The sequence below is a fragment of the Haliotis rubra genome, unplaced genomic scaffold (genome assembly GCF_003918875.1).
Source record: "Haliotis rubra isolate DU_JTF1 unplaced genomic scaffold, ASM391887v1 Scf276, whole genome shotgun sequence".
Lineage (NCBI taxonomy): Eukaryota > Metazoa > Mollusca > Gastropoda > Lepetellida > Haliotidae > Haliotis > Haliotis rubra.
In genome coordinates this window covers 472064-495845 of record NW_025766847.1, presented here as the reverse complement: position 1 = coordinate 495845, position 23782 = coordinate 472064, and the positions used below count along the sequence as shown (strand labels likewise).

The following is a 23782-nucleotide window of genomic DNA, read 5'->3' as shown; positions in this document are numbered from 1 at the left end:
TAATGTAATACAAAATTTTATTCATACCTTACAAAAATATATAATGATGTCCTATATTTGTTTTAACATAGGTTATAATATGTATATTTCAACACAGAGTTACAGGCATAAGATTGCACATAAATGTAGGGTCAGTGTATATGGAGACAAATGTATGCTAGCCACCTCACAACTATTCTTTGTTTCAATCAGTTATGTGTTTGGGTATCTGAATAGCAGATGTTGATCATTACATGCAAGGCTACTGTTGTGATCCCATAAACTATAACTGGAACAAAACTACTTTCTGCACCACTTTTGTGCCCTAGTTTTGTTGACATTTTGTTTTCTTCATGAACAGTGTAAACACTATAAATTATACATTGAACAGAATTACGGCATTTCTGCCATTTCCTCCAAACTAACAATAGGCAGAATATTGAAGCACTCTCTTGACTAACTGTGTAATAATAAACAGTAGTAGGAAAGTACTGTCATATATGAAGATATTTGCATAGAACAGTGATCACTGGTTGAACCAAATATATGATATACAAATGTTATGAACGAAAATAGAAGCAGGGAGAAAATTACTCCACTTGAAATAAATGTTTCTCTCATCATTGAAATGGAGAACGAAATAACGATAAGAATATGCCAACAGTAACATGATATTCTCATCTTATGTAGAGGGTAATATGTAAGTATTGGTGGTGTATAAGGGCTACTTTGCATAACAAGACAGCTTGGTGACATCAGTCCAGTGAGTATAAGCTATATACAAGGGCAGTACAATCAGCAGGGTAGATACAAGCAACTATCAGCAGTAAGCAGATGGGATATAAAAGAATATAAGCCATATCCGTAACCTTTGTAAACAGATATTTTATAAAATGATCGCAAACAGAATAAATCCACTGAGTGCAGATACTGAAGATTAAGTATTGTGTTTATTAAATGACAAACATGTAAGTTATGAATTGGCTATGTAAGGTAGAAATATATCATTGCAAATATGAATCTTGATTTCAACAGAAAACTATCTGTCTGTAATATATGTAAATAACAAACCCAACAATATTAGAGTCAGTAACACCGTAACAGACAACATAAAAACATGTAAAACAGCAGATCATCATTTAGTGGTGAGTTCGTGGAAGACGGGATGAATTCCTGGAGTAGCTGTTGCCTCAAACTGATGGTCATCTTCATCTTCACAATGAACGAACAACTGGACAGTCCATTGTTTATAATACGTACAGACATGTAATAGAGTGCTGTATGATTTATAAAAACTGCAAGTGTTTTATTACAAGATTTTTGTCATGAAGACAACTGACCATGAGTTTTGACAACATGCTACCTGTGTGTAGATTGTTTAAACAACTACAGACGCCTAGACTATATGGACATTAAAAAGTGGGGTCTTGGGGGCTATGTAAGTGCACTTGGTGCTCACAAACAATTACTCCTGCATTTTTAAAACCCTATGACATGCAAATATAAATTTTGAAACTGCATGTTAAAATTCTGTAGTTTGACAGACAGCAGTATGAATATCCTCTCATTGGAAAGCTTGTTGGTAATATAAATATATTCTCTCCTTGGAGGGAAGGGGTCTCTGACTATATACAATACATAATACATTTGATATACATGCTGCTACACAGTTGACGTATACATGTGCTTATGTTAATTGATCTTCCATGCCTTCCAAATACAGATAAAATAATTGTATCTTGATCGGAAGTATATTTGATGTTAAAATGTACAGTTTCCCTTGTCTAGACATGTCACATCGGTGTGTGTTCACAGCATGACAACAAATGGTAATGGAAATTCTAAAATAATGACTATATACACACATCCTGTAAGATGACTGACGTCCTTCTCCTGAGAAACTTTGTACAATGACAGAACCTGAAATAAGAGTTTGATATATTCTGCTGCAAAAATCCATAGAAATAGGAATTTGACAAAGTGAGACCCAGTTTCTCAACAAGCAATACTTATGATGGTACCTTTTCTCTAGTATTCTTACAGGATGTTGAAGACAATTCTTTCTATATACAACCATAAAGTGATATTATGCTAAAATGAAATACTGATCTCTAGATGGGTGTACGGTCTGTGATACAACAGACCAGATGACTATACGTCTGCTCTGGCAAAGCTTATAAGTATTACAGCTTTAGTTAGCACAAGGACAACGACAGTCAAATATATCAGAATACTTTACGCCTGTACCAGACATGAAAGCTGAAGCAAATACTAACTAATTGCATAGAATTATACTGTCCGATAGCATCATCCTTCAATAAAATGGCTGCCTCCCTCAGATTCTACTGGTCTAACAACCTATGATACAGATTTTGTTTTGTAATACCTGCAAAAAGGAAAACTATATACATTTGACTTTTTTGATTAACTTTCAGACAAGAAGTGTCTTAGTTTTGAAGAAATCAATCTACAAATGTTTGTTTTGGTCAGTTTGTAAATAAATATGTACATGGTTAAAGCTACACATACAAATCACTTTCAAGCTGGCGGTCTCCAGGGTAACCACTCATCTGGTGAGCAATCTTTCTGCTCACCAAGGTATCACAACGACGTTAGTGCCTTAACTTATCCAACATATTCCGGTTGGCTAATATCATCTGTTGTTGAAACAATCAACAAATCACAGGTTTCATGTCCTTCTTGTCAAACTTCCTGAAACAGAGCTTTTGATCACAAGGCATCAGCCTCTGTGCTTGTCGACACAACTGCATGAGTGAAGTGAGTGTACACTAATGATCTACAACACTTTGTCCATGGCACTACTTTGATGCATCGCTATAAGGCTGTGTCCATAGTGTTTTTGAGACCTCGTTATATTTCTCCACTACAGGGCAGATCACAGTGTAGTGTCACTATGGTAGCACCTCACTATGCGAATCCCACCACCAATATGCACTGTAATAACATGGCCGTTTGAAACACACTTCTCTTAGCTTCTTGGAATGATGAAGTTGAGGGAATCTTGGCATCTGTAGGTTCATCAGGCTAGAGGAACTATCTCCATGACAGAACCTTATACAATACGACTACAGTTCTACACAACAGGTAATATAGGCATGTATCTCATGGAGTAGTTATATTGCCACCTGTACAATGGAAGATTCTTGCTCTATTTGTGATGGCGTGAGGATCCCATGATGTTCTGGAGCTCTGTCACATGACTATGTACAAGTGATATGATTGGCTAACGTGCTCAGTTATAGACACCATTACTTGGACGGTCTGGCCGCTTGCGATATCGGTTGATGACTTGCATGTACTGACCAATCAGGTTTGAGATGTCAGAACCCTAGAATAGGAAGAAATTTTGACATAATAAACTTTCAACATTCATGTGGCAGTATATTTGGTAAGTCGACACACCAGCATGTTCTTTCTCTTGAGTCCTTTATTGAAATAGCAGTCTTTATACATCTTACTCATCACACCATTCCAGAGAAACACAATGATTTTTATTAATCTCACATCTACAACCATCTCTCAGTCCTATTTGTTTATCAGGGTTTTAATCAAAGAGCTATCACATCATCTGCTTACCTGATCTGTTTCAATGCGGAGGATCTTCTGCACCATGAGATTACCAAGTTTCATGTCCAGATAGTTGACATTGTAGTCGCTGCGGTACCGTCGTGTTGACAGGATCTCGCTGAACGGATGGTTCAGTATCACATCCTGGGAACAAATTCCACACATTAAACACTAAACTGATTAAAGTCTCACAGAGACAACTAGTTCACATCACTGCAGGTAGAGCATAGCAGTTTCCAGCCATGTTGCACTTACTGCACCACTGATTATGTTCAACTGATTAATTAAAAAACCAACCAACTCCTTGGACATTGGCCAAAGGTCTTCCTAGCCTTTACATTAGTTCCAAAAATAGCTGTGACTGGTAACGGTTTGTTTCTGTCTCAGACCAGGGCAGTGTACATTTCATCGGAATAGCATATCATAAGCTAGCTAATGTAAAATCAGAAGATACATATGTCAATTTGATTTCGAGACCAGTAAATTCAGTTGTAATCATTGTGATGGTTGCATAATTACCTGTGAGTCTCTCTTGAGGAACTGGATGCCGACCTTGTTTACAGCCAACATGCACTCTCCCGCCACGTTTGGTACACTCTGACATAGAAAGCAAAGTTTACATTCTAATAACTGGTGAACAAAATGTCTCTTCTATCTCTAACATGGTAAGATACATATGAAATGTTAACATGATGCTTATACTAATTATGCATCAACATATATTGTCACATATAAAATATTGGTGTTGTTGATGAAGAAACTGACCTTTATGAGGAAGAAAGTGGAGCCAAACAGTGGCCATCTTGAGAGCATTTCTGAAAAACAAATGATCAACATCATAGATTTAGCAAGTAAAACCAATACAAAGTATTTGCTCAACACATAAGTCATTAACTATTGCACAAGCATACAAAAGTATGAACCACATATAGGAAATACTCAACAGCTCTAGTGTTTATTGATGAGTGAGGTTGGTGGTACAACACCTAACAGTACTGCAGTAATCTCCCAGTGGTCAGCATAATGCTGGACCAAGCAACACATCCAGGAGACCATGATAATGACTTGGTGTAGCTCTAAGTGTTGTGCAGAGAGGATTACAAGTACCGGTATGATGGACTCTGAACCCACAACCTGGAGGAATGGGCATCTAGACTGTAACTAGGCAACCATACATGCTTGCTTCTGTCACTATCTCCCTGGCAACTGTGACTGACCTAAGAATGTAAGCCTGCAGCCTGCTGGTGACATCTGGGCAATGCCCCGCATGTAGTCAGTCACACGGTTCAGCCACTGCTGGGGTCGCATCTCGGGGTGGGACTTCACTGTCTTGGGGATCATCATGTCGATGTCCTTCCTGTAAACACACATGATACACAGACATGATACACAGGTATAACCACCCCTTAATCCAGAAACCCTGCCTTCCAGACAATGTCAGTTTGAAATGTCCATCTACCAAAGGAATGGAAAATGTGTTATTACTCTGATGATTTCTCAAGGAGCATCAGCATCAGGATGTATAGAGATTCAGTACAGTAGAATGTTCCTCTACAGATTCATAAAATACAGAAGTATGCTATGTAGTTTGTTTAGACTGCCATGTGTGAATGAGGGTATGGGACTAGAGAGTAGGTTTTACTCACATGGTTGGTATTTTGACTTGATTCTGTGCCTTGTACAGGAGGGATCCCATCCGGGCAAGTTGATCCTGGAGAGAGCAAGTGTGAACATTCACAGATTAACACTTCAAAGTACATGTGATTGTTACCACTACCACTCCCAGTTAATAACACTGCTGTCATCTTTGGTTAGAATATGCAAAAACTCCAAAGCTGTATTACTTCCAAAAATACCATGCAGCATATATTTAACATGATTAGTAGTCAACAATAATGAAGAGAAAGACTTGGTTCACACTGTCTACATACCAGGTCCTCCTTGCCGAGGGAGTTCCTGTTGATGAGCAGCCCATCAAGATAGTCCAGGATGCACTGTGGAAGACACACAGACAGACATGGCGTCAGACAGACTTGTGTTAATACACAAAATGTCAAGGGAATTATTGTTTACAGTAAACACAGAGATGGTTGAATGTACGTCACCACTTCTCCCCAGCTAGCTCCCATGGACGTTATGTTTGGGATGGTTACTTGGGCAGACCTTTTGTTATTTTATGACTTAGCTGAGCTTCCTTTCCGTTTATCCAGGTGATCTGTTTCACAGCAGTCCAGCATGACACTGACGCCACATTACATGAGACACGTACCTGGTTGAACATCATGTCCATGTAGATCTCGTTGTCCAGGTGGGTGAGCGGGAAGAACCACACAGTGCGCTGGAAGATCAGGTCAAACTCATTCTTCTCACGGGCAAACTGGGCTGTCACATCCAGGATGTACTCCTCCCGACTCAGCTTGTTGAACTTCCCATCTCCTGTAAACACAAATTACAATGAATGTTCTGTGTGGCCAGATAATGTGAGACTGGGGCCTGTATAGTTGATATACCATAATATACCATAAGCTAAACAATTTGGGTTTTCTCTTCTCCTTGCAAACTGAGTGAGTTGTGGATGCTGCAGGGATGATAACAGGACCGTTTGGGTAACACCTAGCTACATTCATTTAATTCCACTGATATTTTTACTCTTACATCCAGTGGAATCTGGTCTGGTGGATAACTAAGACTTGGTTTTCTCCAGCACTGATGTTTGATACTTATTGTTATCACATATTCTGCCTGAGGATTGTCTTCATTCCTTAGATCACAGACACTTGACATCTTGACTGCAGGTAGACTTACGTGTTCTCATGAAGAGGGTGTACTCTTCCATCTCGATGGGTTCAAAGATGTTGAGGTCTCGACAGATGATATCAATGGCATCAAGCACGATCTGATAATGGTAATAGCCCCAATACATGATCAACATTTCAAACTAAATTGGAAAGGAAATTTCATAACATTATATATAATTTGTTAACATTCATACACATGGCTAGTAGTGGTCTTGCAGAGTCTTGCCAACATTTGTACTGATGGAACCAAACTTGAACTTACTGTGCAGGATTTGACCTGTAGCATGCCACCCTGGGTGTCCGACCCACTGTAGATGAACGGGAAGCGTTTGGAGTTTCTTCCATCCTACAACAGCAGGAGTGAGAACTTCAGTGACAACCGTTGTAGAAAAGTAGAAATCTTAAAGCACAGGTATACACATTCTGAGAGAACAAGAAATCATACTCTGGGGGAAATCTGGAATTCAAACCATTATCAGCGGATCCATTATCAACTAGGGTCTATAACTCAGTGAGTGAATTGCTGCCTGTTTGACAACTGGGAACTTGTGCCCCAACAACATGTAACAGGTAAATATATTAGGCATCTGCTCGGATGTCCTGAATGTATTGTATGAAGATAGACCGACTCACCGCCAGAGCTTGCACCTCCTCTTTCAGGGGTGTGTTCTTCCGGCCGCCAAACTTGAACGTCTTCCGGAGGTTCTGCAGACAGAGGGCAGCAGCATCTACAACAGAAACATCCACACATCAGGGACAGGGACGGTGATCAGACACCATTCATATCACTGCTAACAAATTAATCAAGACTAGGAAATTTGCTGGAATGAAACAGGAAGAGTACACCATGCACCTTAATGTAACTTATAGGTACTACTTTCAATAACCTAAAGTGTGATTGTTTTTATAGTCTGCTGGATTTGTTTTCGTGGCAATATTTACACTGTTGCACATGTTGGGATGGGAGGGTACACCTGAGCATTATACACTTCAGTCATTAAGTGTCGGCATGTCTGTTTAGAATGCCTTGCCATCTACGCTTCCTTCAGGTGAAATGAGAGTACTAAGAGACTAAATGGCAATCCAAAATCAAGAAATGGAGTATTATGGGTAAACATTTCATCATACATACGCAACATGATAACGCAACCTTTTGCCTCTTCATCAGGTTACTGAATTTGTTGCAAATAATACCCCTTGTCCAAATTACATCCAACTCCTAAATGCCAGTAAAACTGTCATTCCTCCCCGAACTGAATCAACATATACTCCCCAATTATTGCTAGGGAAACTAATACTTCATGTTATGTACAAACACATTATTCACAAAATGTCATGTATCATTTCCTTGTCAATTGTTGTGTAGTATACATGAAAGCACTCACTGCTGTAGTGGCGGGATGTGTCCGAGGCCGTTGTCTCCAGATACTTAAACAGATATGGTCGCAACATCTCTGAGCAGTCACTGAATGCTGCGATGAGAGCAAACAACCTCCATCCACGGGAAGCACTTCGACTGAAACAGGAGCGTAGTGTCATGGAAGGAAGGCATATACATTACAACATCTTAAACAAATCACAGTACGCCACATTTCCACATCTACCATTAAAAACTCGCTCAATGTAGCAAAACAAGAAAGAACATCATTCTGTGGATGTCACCCAAACAACTTACCACTGGTGGCACAGAATGTGTTGAGCTATGCAAATCCAGGACGACCTGTGTGCCAATAGCTTTACACCGTTTATAATGATGAATTAGGTGCTGTCTCTATACATAGATGTCACTAAAAGTTCTTGGTGACGTAGCAGCGAGTGGTATGCCACAACATCAGTTCTTCACCCTTATCTTTGTGGTGGAGTGAGTGAGTGAGTTTGGTTTTACACTGTTTTTAGCAATATTCCAGCAGTATCACGCCAGGGGACACCAGAAACAGGCTTCACACATTGTACCCATCTCAGGAATCAAACCTGGGTCTTTGGCATGATAAGCGAACGCTTTAACCACTTGGCTACCCCACCACCCCCGTATGTTGGCAGTAGTTTCATGAGGTGGTATCGCACAGGACAGGTGAACTGATCAGTTTATGTGAACAGACATTTGACTAGCCAGCAATATGACAGAACTCTGCATTATGGTTGTTCTATGTGACAGAATTATTCGAAGGACAAGCTACTCACGGTTTCATGCTCCTGTTGCTGGTGGTCTGCTTACAGAGTTGACAGAAGACTTCATCCCGTAGCTCGGGGTACTTGTGACAGCTCTGTTGCAGGACAGAAAGTTAATACATGTATATACTTACATCCCTTTGGAGAATGCATTACCCTATATTATATGAATACAGCTAATCTGTCACTCCATGTAAAGAACATCTGATTCTCTCATGTTCTATTGTTGTTCACAACCCTTTCATACAACATTATGGCAGATGGCAGATTAACTACGGTACTATGACAGAATCAACTGTTGTTTCACTAAATCTGTTGAGTCTTCAGTCTACATGCTGTCCTCAATACAGACAGGCTATTATTTCAGGAAATGCCTTTACTGGATGATGATGCACCTACCTTGAGAATTTTCATCACACAGTCATAGTCAGTCACGTTTCTCTGTTTTGGGTAGTCTTCCATGAATATCATAATAGCTGAAACATCACATGTCACATTGTTATAAATACAGATTTCATTAAACACAAATCTCTGTTTTTCCATTTCTCTGAACACAAAGGGGGTTTCAAGAAGACAAACAACATCTCATAGAAAAATATCACAAATATTCATATAAGGAATTGTCTCCCATTTGATTCCTTTGAAAAGAGTTGTATCCCTTGACATGTTTTCTTATTTAAAACCAGGAATGTTTTGTTATTGACAAGTCTCACACAAGGGAGGCTGTTACTTACACATGAAGCACTCGAGAGCCAACTTGTTCAGCTCTGAAGGTTGTAGTTTGAGCAGGGAGGCCTGGATTGGGGACTGTGTAGGAAGAAATACAAATTTCAAAGCAACCATGTCCACAGATACATTAAATTCATTATTCTGATCATGTCTTTGTTTTGAGTTTAAAAAAATAATTAAGATAAACAAATTATTTTGGGGGAATATTATAGGATATATTATATCAAACACATATCATCAAAGATTGTCGTCTATGTCTTACCCGAGTCCACTTGATTAGCTCTGCCTGTTCCTTCCACGTCCAATCAGACGACGCTATTACAGAGAAGACAATGTTACGGTCATTCACTAACGACAAGAATTATGTTGATCTTACATCATGTTAACATCTACTACTGAAGTAAAAGAAAATAGACCATTCACTTCAGGACTTTCAAATTCACAACTCACTAGGACAAAACCAACTATTTTTTTTCTGTTTTATTTTTTATTGTATTGGTTGTGCAGTTTGTTCCCTGGTCGGAATTCATCTATGCTAAGAGATAAATTTGTTTAAATCAGGAATTTGGAATGTGGAAACTAACTTATTTCAAAATCAGTAGCTTCCTGCTATTTGAAGCTAATCTTAAAGAAAAATAATTTCTGCAATATGAAGTTGTCGGGTCCATAATATTCACAACTGCTATTTTCCAAAATTTTAAAAGAAAAATGCTAATTTTAGAAGTTTCAGAAGTTGAACATACAGTTGAACATGTTGGGTGAACATCTACCTGTGGTTTGACACTCAAAGGGGGAATATCTACATGTGACTTGACACTCAAAGGGTGAATGTTTATCTACTCAAAGGATGCCAATATATCTACATGAGACTTGAAACTCAAAGGATGAACACAAACTCTCCAATCCCATGCCACATCACATGCAAGGCACTTGCAATCACATGGTAAAAACACTGACAAACACTGAAGATAAAATTCCACACAGTACAAAGAGTGAACTGAAGACATGCAAACACTCCATCCAAGTTTGTAACACAAGCTGAAAGTTTCAATCCATGCATCATGCCTTGAAGATTGAGGGATAAAATATCAGTGAAAACAGAGCCAGGGGAATATACTCAAGAGATAAAAGGTCTGATGAGATCATACAAGACGAAGTATTTTGATTTTCTAGGCAGTTTTACTAATGTTTGATGTAGGAGAAATGAAGTAAGAGAAAAAAAGGAATTTTGACGAAAATCACAGGGAATAAAATATCCCGAACAAGGCCTGGCCATTGCCATACTCCATCTTGAATTGCCCCTTCACATTTATTCTGATATATGGAAGTCAAGTAAGACTTCAGAGGTCCCACACTGACTGGTTACAAGGTTTACTTGACATGACCTTTCTGGAAATGTTTTTCAGATTCTGCTGGAACCCCGGTAGACAATGTGATTTAATGAGATTGTTGTGCCTTATGACATGACAATGGTTACAAAGAAAACAATGATATGTGTCATTAATGCAAACAATAATTAATTTTTCTGAGGGAATAGAAAATAATCAACAAAGATGCTCAAAACAACAGTGAACTAAAACAAACCAACAACAGTGAAAAAATCAAAAACAAAGCAATGAAATAATAAACGTGATAGCTGGCTATTGGAGAATCCCAGTAAATGCTGGAGTGTTATTGTCAGTATAAAATACAAGCTGCCTAACCACGCTGTTAGAGGCTGTTAGAGGCAGGACAGGACATAGGAGTTATATATGTTATACAAGAGTTGTTATCAACAACATATTCAAAGCTGTGACACACAAATACATATGGTCAAAAAAGGGCGAGATAATTTTGCAAAATGTATTTCTCCATTTCATGTCAAATTCAGTTATGATGAAATGTGTGTATTGTCACAGCTTTGACTACATCGTCTGTTACAAGAAGAGTTAATGAAGCAAGCACCGCACCATCACCTCGATGATGACGCTGTTGAAGCTGCTGCTGCTGCTGCTGCAGGTTACGCAGCTTCAGACTCTCGATCATCTTAATGGTTCCTCGTATCGATCCATCATCTGTCCGCATCATCTCATACCTAAATACAAATCAGGTTAGCTGAATACAGGGAGGCAGTTAAATACCAGCTCTAGGTAAGCTCAATGGGAAACCAATGGAAAACCAGGTTTCATTTAGAACCTAAATTCCATTTGAGAAAAGTGATGACAACCCAGTTTTCCAGTTGATGCCTCATTGGAATCATCCTCCACAGTGGAGTCCCTGTGCACTGCGATGGAGTATAGGATGTACATGACCTCATACAATGCAGAAACTCAGCTGCAGTGTTGACACATATCTGAGACAATCATGTTGGTGCTGAGTGGTGGTGGGGCTGGTAATCAGACTTTCTACCTACTGGTATACCTCAATATCATATTAAAATCACATTCATGTGTAGAGACAAATTGTAGATGAGACCATTATCATTTTTTAATTTTCCCCAACCAGTTGTAATCTTCAATAAATGATCAGAATTTTCCCTGTACTTTTGCAATTTTCTCTACACATTTGCAATCAGTATCTTCCTACTCAATCAGAATGTTCCCCAGTCATTCAGAGAGCTTGTCGCCAAATCAGAATCTAATCCCCCTTCTCAGTTTCCCCAGCCAATCAGTGAGTTTGTCAGGTATTCAGAACTTCCCCTGCCAATCAGAGACTTTGTCAGGTATTCTGAGCTTCCCCAGCCAATCAGACAGCTTGTCAGTTATTCAGAACTTTCCCAGCCAATCAGAGAACTTGACAAGTATTCAGAATTTCCCCAGCCAATGAGAGAGCTTGTTGGGTATTCAGAACTTCCCCAGCCAATGAGAGATCTTGTTGGGTATTCAGAACTTCCCCAGCCAATGAGAGAGTTTCCCAGCACCCACTGACTGCAGCAGCAACATGTGGCATGTCTCAGTATGTGATACACTGTTGTGCTGTGAGGTGTACGGTCACACATGCTGTTTCTGTGCTGGCAGTAGATGCAAGGTATAAGCTATACGATTCATGTCTGGCTAACCAAAGGAGCTAGCCTCTCTCACGTGCTGCATTACCTGTGCGAATATCTCGAGACGGACCTCGTGCATGTCTGCAATGTGACACTGGTTTTAACAACATTGTATCTTTCTTAGTGAATATAACATTTATATAGTGTACTCAAGCTTAACTTATATGTTTAAACTTTAAATTTCATTCTTAGAAAAGTATGTCGTAACAGTTACAAAATTAACAAAGCCAAGTGTTAAGGCATCAATATATTCATATACTGCAGTTCTTTAAGTGATTGTATTGCAACTTTCAGATTTGTCTAGTTAATACATTACATATTTACAGTTTTTCATTTGACAGGCAAGCCAGTGCAAAAAATTCAGATATAAGATAAAGAAAGTTTATTTAGTTCATACTGACTGCCTGAGTTTAGTTTTACGCCGCTTTTAGCAATATTCCAGCAACATCACGGCGGGGGACACCAGAAATGGGCTTCACACATTGTGCCCATGTGGGGAATCGAACCCAGGGCTTCGTCGTGACGAGCCAACGCTTTAACCACTAGGCTACCCCACCGCCCCTTATTTAGTTCATAAGACAAGGGACACCCTTAACATTACCTCTGAATAATTGTCAAACCTATTATACAAATAATTTGACAGTGAAGATCAATTATAAGAAAAATAATTTTGAAGTGATGAGAGGCAAGTTTGCTTGTTAAAAGGTTCATTCATGACAAAACTTGAATGTGTGACTAACATGCTATCGATTCTGTGAAAATTTATGATCACTTCTAGCACCTGCGTGCACTGTAATGCACATCACATATCTCAGTTCTACTGCAATATAACCAATGTGAGGTCAGTATAAAGCTTTAATACTGCTAGCAAAAAATATGTTACCTCTGACGCAAGGAAAGATCGGGAATCCTGAAATAGGTTATAGCTGTTGAAACATTGTTTTAACATGTGCACTAAATAGTCCCTCACAGCAAGATACTGTGGTGTAATAACATTTCTAATTAATTACAATCCTAAAGAGCAATTATGGATACAAATATGATTATGTTGTTTTGATTACTCCGGCATTCTGAAGCTTTAAACGCTTAAATTATTTTATGATGTGCATAATTATCCTTGCGCGTAGATTCTACAATATCATCTTTCTGGAACATGATACACAGATATCTCAGAGTAGTGAACTACTCCATGCAACAGGCTATGAATGACCATCCAGTATCTCACTGGTAACTCCAAACCTGTATCAGGGAATCGAGTCCCACACGATGACGCAGGTCCAGCCACTGAGTGTCTGTTCCTTTTAAATATCCTGGACATTCTCACTTCCAACTACTAGCTTTATTTGAGTGATTTGAATGATAAAAGTGGCCAATAAGGAATTCAATCAAATTACTAACAATGAAGATGGAGAAGGTGACGGTACTGTTCAAATGAACGTTTGTTAGTGAATCAGTCATCAGATCAATCAGCCACTCACTCACTCCAGCATAATATAACACTCCTTCCACATCCTGTATAGCCAGATAATATATCACACATCCTTCTCATAGTGTAAGAAGTTAATCAGTTCAGGCTGTCATTTATAACAATAATTAGACTTGGTTCAGTTGCCATTTTCTAATATTCCATTTTGCTTCTAATGACTTACTCAGTCAATATTTCACATAAACATTTCAACATTCCTACAGAGTATATATTATAAATTACTAATATAAGATCACTGTTACAAGGTCTGAGCTTATAGACACTGATGTTTCTCAGTGTGACAAATTACTTACTTTTCAATTGACTCCCGGAAGTGCAGTAGAGCGAACTCCATCATTGAGTACTTCCCATCTGCTACGATGGTGCCCTGGCTGGTGTCACTGTGGTCATCAGCATAGTGGCCATCCTGCAACACAGACCATACCTGGAGGAACTGCTGCACTGGTACTGCAGCATGACAGAACAGGTGCGTAGAGTAGCAACCTGTGCATCACTGTGTCCCATACTACATGCCTGAGGCACATGCTATACATATCACAGTCCTGCTAGTTTAATATTATATTTATGTTAAAACTGCTTATGTGACTATTATGTATGAAATTTGCAGAAGGAATAGTGAAGGTCATGTATTTCATGGTGTGAGACTTACTCGACTTGTTTGCCGTGTCAACTGAACCTGTGATGAAAAAATAAAACAATATTCTCAGAGCATGCTAACAGCAACAAAGCATTCACTTATTTAAAATCATAATTCATCTAGTTTGAAGTGAAGTCTAGTGCTAAAGTGCTAGTGCTTCATGACAACATTCAAAATTGCCACTGAAACAAGGGAGACAACTGACCTTCATGTTGTTGGTTTCCACCTCATGTCTAGCAAGGGGTTTGACATATTCAGCAGGTAACATTCCAACAAGACCATTCAGGGACCCATACAACCAGCCTACGGGAAAGAAAGACAAACATGACAATAGTGATGCACAAATAAAAGTTAATTAGGCTATAAATGATGACTCCCAACATGAATATGCTGACTGAACCTTCTTATCTAAGGGGAGATTACTGTACTTTCATCTAGGGGAATATACCTGTACCTTCATCTAAGGGGAGACTACTATACTTTCATTGAAGGGGAGACTACTGCATCTTCATCTAAGGGAGACTACTATACTTTCATCTATGGGGAGACAACTGTACCTTTAAGTAACGAGAGACTACTCAAATTTGTTATGAGATGAGACAACTGTACCTTCATCTAAGTTCATCTCAGGATCCAGGAGCTTTATAATGTCCCCACTGCGGAAACTGAGCAGTGTGGATTCCCTTGTTACGTAGTCCCGAATGGCCACAGCATATTTGTTGTCCTGTAGGGGAACACATGCCATCATCACTGGGTCAGGAGTCAACTCAACATACAGGAAGGTAGTTCTGGTGAAAACTTCACTGTAACATTCCCTGGTCTAATTCCCCAGTGATTACTCATCACAATACACCCTACTGACAATTAAAGTTCCTGGAAGTTTGTTACGTCTGGTGTTGGCTGTGCCTTCTACGCCTTAACTCACATTAACTCATCAGCTGAGCTTAACAAAAATTGCAAAAACAAACAGTTTCTGATTGCTGTTCCTCATTCTTAGTGTATCAGAATACATGTATCTATGTGAGCTGACATATGAAACACCCTTTACACTCCCCAGTACATGCATCCACTACCGACAGTCTAGGAATTATTGCAATGTTATAACTGCAAGGCGGAGAACAGAAATCAGTTTGTCACTTCAAGCACATATTGTTCCAAAGCTATGAAATGGTAGAGCAAAACAAGTAGTGTAATCCAATATTAACTTCAAAGAAAACTAAATGACCTCAGCGTCAAGTTAACTGAATACATGGGTCATTAGGCAGAATCTGATACCCTACCTTGACTGAGTAACAATTACATCATAGTGACTCAACAAGATGATTGTGTGTGAGAGTGGGTGCCTTGAACATTATTTCAGTATTGTGGGAAGAAAGCCGAAAGTGTTGCAAGTGATTGACATGTAACACAGTAGTCTAACCCTGAGTTGACACACCAAAGCTAATACTCAGGCCAATCCATGACCACTGTACGATGTCAGCTGAGGGACTATAGGCTGGACCAAGTGAGAGAGTGAGTGACTTTAGTGTTACGCCGCACTCAGCAATATTCCAGCTATATGGCGGTGGTCTGTAAATAATCGATTCTGGACCAGACAATCCAGTGATCATTAGCATGAGCATCAATCTGCGCAACTGGGAACAGATGATATGTGTCAACCAAGTCAGCAAACCTGACCACCCGATCCCGTTAGTCGCCTCTTACGACAAGCATAGTCGCCTTTTGTGGCAAACATGGGTTGCTGAACCTATTCTACCCCGAATCTTCACGGGTCGGCTGGACCTAGATGTGATTACAGAACGTGCCTTGTTGATGTACATCATAATATACTGTTCACTGTTTCTGTTTGGCCATCCTGGTTATACTGCATGGGGTACAGATTTTGGAGCCTTTTATCAGGCTTTGTTTTAGCTGGCATATAATTTTTTGGCCTAAACTTCAATGCAAAAATTATTTACAAATGTATAAAATAGCTTAAATAGAGCAGTGAAAGTTGGTAAAATAAATCTGTACGAAGTGAACACAGCTCATCGAACAGTTTTCGAACTATGGGCACGGCATGTGTCATATTATAACGTCATACGATTGTTAGCGCTTTAGCTTGATGGTTACCGTGGCAGCGGGTAATATTTTTTCCAGTTGTCACCCTCCTGAGAGGGTGACACGGAAACTTGTTAAAGCATCATTGACCAATGACATTAAAGTATTTTACATGAAGGTAAGATAATTACCTACATATAGTACTAATAATCTTGTGTGTTGTCTGTTTCACCTGATTGTATGATAAATGCTAAAACTGTGCATAGTGTTGTTGCAGTAACATGTATACATAGAGCTACAGATAACTTTTTGGGTCATTGAGTTATGTACTCGCTTGTGTTCATCAATTTTCCTTTGAGTAACCAAACAAATTGTACCCACCTTACTTAAACTCAATTGGGTATTTTGCCATTAATTATAAAAATATAATAAAATTTAAATGTTGGTTTACGTATTTGTTATTTATATTGATCTGTAAAATGAGAAACGATAAGAAAGACTGCAAGTTGCCAAGTTCATGTGCTGAAATAGAAGCTATCAGTATTCCTCAGTTATTTTATCTATCCACCGGTACACAAGCTAAGATTTGACATTTTTGTGTGTATGCATGTAAGATCAAAATTATTGGGTATTTTCAAAAATTCAAGCGTACTTGTACGCAACAGACTTAATAGGAATTGAGTTTTCACATAAATATTTGCGTAATTTACGCAGATACGCAGCTTATCTGTACCTCTGATACATATATACTTCTATAGAGATAGTGGAAACTCAATAATCTTTAGCTGTAGCTTAGACCAATCCAGAAAAAACCATCCCAAAGAGATGCCATAATAATGGACACATTCTTTACACTCTCCCCAAACACAAGCATTTCACACAAGGTTAGTATAAGAATTTGTCCATGTTGCTGTGGAAGATACGGGCCACCTGACAATCTCCTCAAATATTCATAGTACTTTACACAGATCAGTTTAGATGAATACCTTCCATACACACTGATCAGACATAACAATGTTGAGTGTGTCTACATGCTGTGATCTAACTGACTGAAGACTTATCCAGTACATTGTGTCACTCTGCCAGGCAACTGTTAGATAGCTGGTTTGTGAGGTTTGTTGTTTCAGTCAACACACTGACAGGGAAAGCAACAACAGGCCTCCTAGACATAGATCTGCTGTGATATAGCTGGAAGTAGATGGAGGACGGACACACAGTGGCGGCAGTATTAGTGCATTCCCATCACACTTATAGAGGGACAATATTTCAAAGTAAACAAACACACATGGTTAAGAAAAGATTTCGTTTTCACTCACCATCTTTTTTATATGAAAAAGATTATGAAAGAAGTTTGAGATGACAAGAGATTTCAGTCACATCTATACAGTCAATGTGAAACTTTACTTTTTAAAATTGAGGTGAAGAGTGATTTGGAGAGTTTGCTGGTGAGTATGTGAACTTTATCTCGTCTATGGTTAGATGAATCAACAGTCACAACAAAGCTACCTCACCACATAGTGGACAAGCGTGAGTGTGTTTGTGGTTATGGTGTTCACTGGGGGAGAGGGTGTGGTTATGCGGCTATGGGTGTGGGTGTGGGAGAGTAAGCTGGATTGGGAAAGGTATTGTGAGAGGGTGTGGTTATGGGTATGGGTGTAGCTATATAGTGTGGGAGTGGGAGTGGTTATGGGCGTGGGTGTGGGTGTGGGTGTGGCTATAGATGTGGGCGCGAGAGAGGTTGTGGGTGTGAGAGTGGGAGTGGTTATGGGTGTGGGTGTAGCTATATAGTGTGGGAGTGGGAGTGGTTATGGGTGTGGGTGTAGCTATATAGTGTGGGAGTGGGAGAGGATGTGGGTGTGAGGAGTGGGATTGGTTATAGTGTGGGAGGCATGGGGTGGGAGTGGCTATAGGTGTGGGAGAGGATGGGAGAGGGTTATGGGTGTGGGTGTGGGTGTGGCTATAGGTGTGGGTGTGGGGAGGGGTTGTGGTGTGAGGAGTGGGAGTGGTTATGGGTGTGGGTGTAGCTATATAGTGTGGGAGTGGGAGTGGTTATGGGTGTGGGTGTAGCTATATAGTGTGGGAGTGGGAGAGGATGTGGGTGTGAGAGTGGGAGTGGTTATGGGTGTGGGTGTGGCTATAGGTGTGAGAGTGGGAGTGGTTATGGGTGTGGGTGTTGGTGTAGCTATATAGTGTGGGAGTGGGAGAGGATGTGGGTGTGAGAGTGGGAGTGGTTATGGGTGTGGGTGTGGCTATAGGTGTGAGAGTGGGAGTGGTTATGGGTGTGGGTGTAGCTGTGTGGCTATAGGTGTGGGGTGGGCGGGAGAGTGTTGTGAGTTGTGTGGGTGTGAGAGTGGGAGTGGTTATGGGTGTGGGTGTAGCTATATAGTGTGGGAGTGGGATGGGTGTGGGTGTAGAGAGTGTGGAATTGTGTGGAGTTATGGGTGTGGGTGTAGCTATAGGTGTGGGAGCCGGGGGAGAAAGAGGATGTGGGTGTGAGAGTGGGAGTGGTTATAGGTGTGGGTGTGGCTATAGGTGTGGGAGTGGGAGAGAATGTGTGGGTGTGAGTAGTGGGAGTGGTTATGGGTGTGGGTGTAGCTATAGGTGTGGGAGTGGGAGAGGTGTGGGTGTGAGAGTGGGAGTGGTTATGGGTGTGGGTGTGGCTATAGGTGTGAGAGTGGGAGAAAGGTGTGGGTGTGAGAGTAGGTGGGTGTGGGTGTTATAGGTGTGGGTGTAGCTATATAGTGTGGGGAGTGGGAGAGGATGTGGGTGTGTGAGAGTGATGGAGTGTATTATAGGTGTGGGGTGTATCTATAGGTGTGGGAGTAGGAGAGGTTGTGGGTGTGAGAGTGGGAGTGGTTATGGGTGTGGTGTGTGGCTATAGGTGTGGGAGTGGGAGGGGTTGTGGGTGTGAGAGTGGGTGTGGGTGTGGCTATAGGTGTGGGAGGCTGGGAGAAAGGTGGGTGTGAGAGTAGGGAGTGGTTATAGGTGTGGGTGTGGCTATAGGTGTGGGAGGCGAGAGGAGAGGGTGTGGGTGTGAGAGTGGGGAGTGGTTATGGGTGTGGGCTGTGGGTGTGGCTATAGGTGTGGTTAGGGTGTGGTGAAGATATGGGTGTGTGGGAATGGAGGTGTAGCAGGAGTAGGGAAGGACATAATGGGAAATGACATAGAATCGGGTGTGGATGTGGGGAGTGTAGGGGTCTGTGTGTTTCATGATGAACAGCTTTCTCAATTCATGAAATGAAAACAAATATCTAGCCATATATTAACAGTATATTTAAGATGGTATAATATTTCTCTCAGAATAAAACCACTCCACATCTATACTACCTGCATGTATCTGATATGATTGATCATACATGTAACTGTATAAGTAGGCACCATGCAATACCAGGACCCCACACTCCATATCTTCATACGGCTACTTGTCTCACTGTACAGACAACCAGAAAACATTACTTGTTTCACATCTAGAAACTGGTAGAATGCCACAGACTTACCTTCTCACTCTCCTGGCAGAACTTGTCAACCATATCCTTCATCTGTTGTGCCTGGAAGATAAGAGACAAGTTAAACACACCTGTAGTCTAACACACCTGTTATTTATTGTCAACACACAACGGTAAACTACATCTACTGTCACATATACAGCCATGTGGAGCAGCCTCACCATTAGGCAAGCCAGACATGGATCATGGCACACTGCTACACTGACATGTCTCCCAATGATTCCTCACATCTGAGTCTAGATGAGGAGGGTTATGTAGGCTTACAGCACTGATGACAGAACCCCATTGTTTAACACACAGTGCCTGGTGGGACAATGTTGTTGGGATTGAAACCTCACTTGGTGAAAGTTTCTCATATTTTATCAAGAAGTGTGTCACAATGCATGTTGTCAAAAAGGGTCTCACAAATGATATAAATGGATCTCACACATCATAACAAGTCTCACACAATATCATTCTCGGTTTCAAAAAATATTAAGAAAGACCTTACACAATAAACAAAGGTTTAATCAAACTAAAACTATTAGAACACTCTGTAGACCCATACATACACTAGCATGCAGAAGAATAGGAACACATACATATATAACATTAAGCTGCGAATGAAACCCCCCAAAACAAACCATGTCAAGAACAGTTTCTTCATAAACCAGTTAAAGAATGTGGAACATATCTTGTGAATCATTTCCACAATAAATATAAACAATTCAGTAAAAAACTGCTAAAGTTTTGAATTGATTCACTTAACATTCACCCAAACTATTACACATGCAATCTCCCTAACAACAAAAACTGATTCACCTGTTTGCCTAGAGTCCTGTACAGTGCAGCTGGCAATGGGGGGAATAAGCATCCACAAATAATAACTGTTAAACTTCATGACACTGTGTGGTAATAAATGTGGCAGCCTGACACGGGGGATGTGACACAGCAGTGCATCTGTACACAACACCTGTAGCTTGGGCTGAGTCAGGCTCTCACTGATTGTATGTCCACAGCAAGATAACATCACCCATGGTCTACTGCCATACGTTGTTCTTTAAACATTATTGTATCTATAAATATGATACATTATATTTCCGTTACTGATACAGGTATGTTTGATGTATTTGTTATAGAGACTTGTCTTGTAATGAAAATATTATTTATTAACTAACTTGGATATATATTTAGGGAAAACTCCACATGCCAACATGTCTACACATGACATAAAAGCCCTGCCCTCAGCAAGACCTGTTTCCACATCTGAGAACATATACTGCGAGAAATGTAGACAGTGGAAGCAATGTCAGTTTAGTTGTCATGCATGTATCACAGGTATCGATACTAATCGTTGAGGTAACGAGTATACAGTGGCTTCCCCAGGAGATACAACACAGTGAGGTAACCAGTATACAGTGGCTTCCCCAGGAGATATAACACAGTGAGGTAACCAGTATACAGTGGCTTCCCCAGGAGATACAACACAGTGAGGTAACCAGTATACTATGGCTTCCCCGAAGCTACAACACAGTGAGGTAACAGGTATACAGTGGCTTCCCTGGAGATACAACACAGTGAGGGTAACCAGTATACTGTGGCTTCCCCAGGAGATATAACACAGTGAGGTAACCAGTATGCAGTGGCTTCCCCAGGAGATACAACACAGTGAGGTAACCAGTATACTATGGCTTCCCCGAAGCTACAACACAGTGAGGTAACCAGTATACAGTGGCTTCCCCAGGAGATACAACACAGTGGGGTAACCAGTATACAGCTGGCTTCCCCAGGATATATCACACAGTGAGGTAACCAGTATACAGCTGGCTTCCCAGGGAGATACAACACAGTGGGGTAACTAGTATACTATGGCTTCCCAGGAGATACAACACAGTGGGGTAACCAGTATACAGTGGCTTCCCAGGAGATATAACACAGTGGGGTAACTAGTATACAGTGGCTTCCCCAGGAGATACAACACAGTGAGGTAACCAGTATACAGTGGCTTCCCCTGGAGATACAACACAGTGAGGTAACCAGTATACAGTGGCTTCCCTGGAGATACAACACAGTGAGGTAACCAGTATACAGTGGCTTCCCCAGGAGATACAACACAGTGAGGTAACCAGTATACAGTGGCTTCCCCTGGAGACACAACACAGTGAGGTAACCAGTATACAGTGGCTTCCCCTGGAGACACAACACAGTGAGGTAACCAGTATACAGTGGCTTCCCCAGGAGATACAACACAGTGAGGTAACCAGTATACAGTGGCTTCCCCTGGAGATACAACACAGTGAGGTAACCAGTATACAGTGGCTTCCCTAGGAGATTCAACACAGTGAGGTAACCAGTATACAGTGGCTTCCCCTGGAGATACAACACAGTGAGGTAACTCAGTATACAGTGGCTTCCCCAGGAGATACAACACAGTGAGGTAACCAGTATACAGCTGGCTTCCCCAGGAGATACAACACAGTGAGGTAACCAGTATACAGTGGCTTCCCCAGGAGATACAACACAGTGAGGTAACTAGTATACAGCGGCTTCCCCAGGAGATACAAGACTGTGAGGTAACCAGTATATAGCGACTTCCCAGGAGATACAACACAGTGAGGTAACCAGTATACAGTGGCCTTCCCAGGAGATACAACACAGTGAGGTAACCAGTATACTATGGCTTCCCCAGGAGATACAACACAGTGAGGTAACTAGTATACAGCTGGCTTCCCCAGGAGATACAACACAGTGAGGTAACCAGTATACAGCGGCTTCCCCAGGAGATACAACACAGTGAGGTAACTAGTATACAGCGGCTTCCCCAGGAGATACAACACAGTGAGGTAACCAGTATACAGCGGCTTCCCCAGGAGATACAACACAGTGAGGTAACTAGTATACTATGGCTTAACCAGGAGACACAACACAGTGAGGTAACCAGTATACTATGGCTTCCCCAGGAGACACAACACAGTGAGGTAACTAGTATACTATGGCTTCCCAGGAGATACAACACAGTGAGGTAACTAGTATACAGTGGCTTCCCCAGGAGATACAACACAGTGAGGTAACCAGTATACTATGGCTTCCCCAGGAGATACAACACAGTGAGGTAACCAGTATACTATGGCTTCCCCAGGAGATACAACACAGTGAGGTAACCAGTATACAGCAGCTTCCCCAGGAGATACAACACAGTGAGGTAACTAGTATACTATGGCTTCCCCAGGAGATACAACACAGTGAGGGTAACCAGTATACAGCGGCTTCCCCTGGAGATACAACACAGTGAGGTAACCAGTATACAGTGGCTTCCCAGGAGATACAACACAGTGAGGGTAACTAGTATACAGCTGCTTCCCAGGAGATACAAGACTGTGAGGTAACCAGTATACAGTGGCTTCCCCAGGAGATACAACACAGTGAGGTAACCAGTATACAGCGGCTTCCCCAGGAGATACAAGACTGTGGGGTAACCAGTATATAGCGACTTCCCAGGAGATACAACACAGTGGGGTAACCAGTATACAGTGGCTTCCCCAGGAGATACAACACAGTGAGGTAACCAGTATACTATGGCTTCCCAGGAGATACAACACAGTGAGGTAACCAGTATACAGCGGCTTCCCCAGGAGATACAACACAGTGAGGTAACCAGTATACAGCAGCTTCCCAGGAGACACAACACAGTGAGGTAACTAGTATGCAGCTCTTCCCCAGGAGATACAACACGGTGGGGTAACCAGTATACAGCAGCTTCCCCAGGAGATACAACACAGTGAGGTAACTAGTATACTATGGCTTAACCAGGAGACACAACACAGTGAGGTAACCAGTATACTATGG

The 23782-nt window shown here is 41.0% G+C and overlaps 1 protein-coding gene across 1 annotated transcript in view; it reads right to left on the bottom strand.

The window, feature by feature from the left end:
* The window catches only part of LOC124280905 (unconventional myosin-XV-like), a 145460-nt gene continuing 121678 nt past the window's right edge, over window positions 1-23782 (bottom strand). The window contains 23 exon segments of the mRNA XM_046716891.1: window positions 1-3328; window positions 3577-3711; window positions 4087-4164; window positions 4333-4382; window positions 4785-4924; window positions 5214-5278; window positions 5499-5561; window positions 5837-6003; window positions 6373-6463; window positions 6628-6711; window positions 6999-7093; window positions 7751-7881; window positions 8547-8629; window positions 8934-9010; window positions 9269-9341; window positions 9526-9578; window positions 11213-11337; window positions 14068-14180; window positions 14424-14450; window positions 14617-14714; window positions 15021-15135; window positions 17768-17770; window positions 19949-19999. Of these exon segments, the coding sequence (XP_046572847.1) occupies window positions 3233-3328; window positions 3577-3711; window positions 4087-4164; window positions 4333-4382; window positions 4785-4924; window positions 5214-5278; window positions 5499-5561; window positions 5837-6003; window positions 6373-6463; window positions 6628-6711; window positions 6999-7093; window positions 7751-7881; window positions 8547-8629; window positions 8934-9010; window positions 9269-9341; window positions 9526-9578; window positions 11213-11337; window positions 14068-14180; window positions 14424-14450; window positions 14617-14714; window positions 15021-15135; window positions 17768-17770; window positions 19949-19999 (2013 nt within the window). The 3' untranslated portion in view covers window positions 1-3232.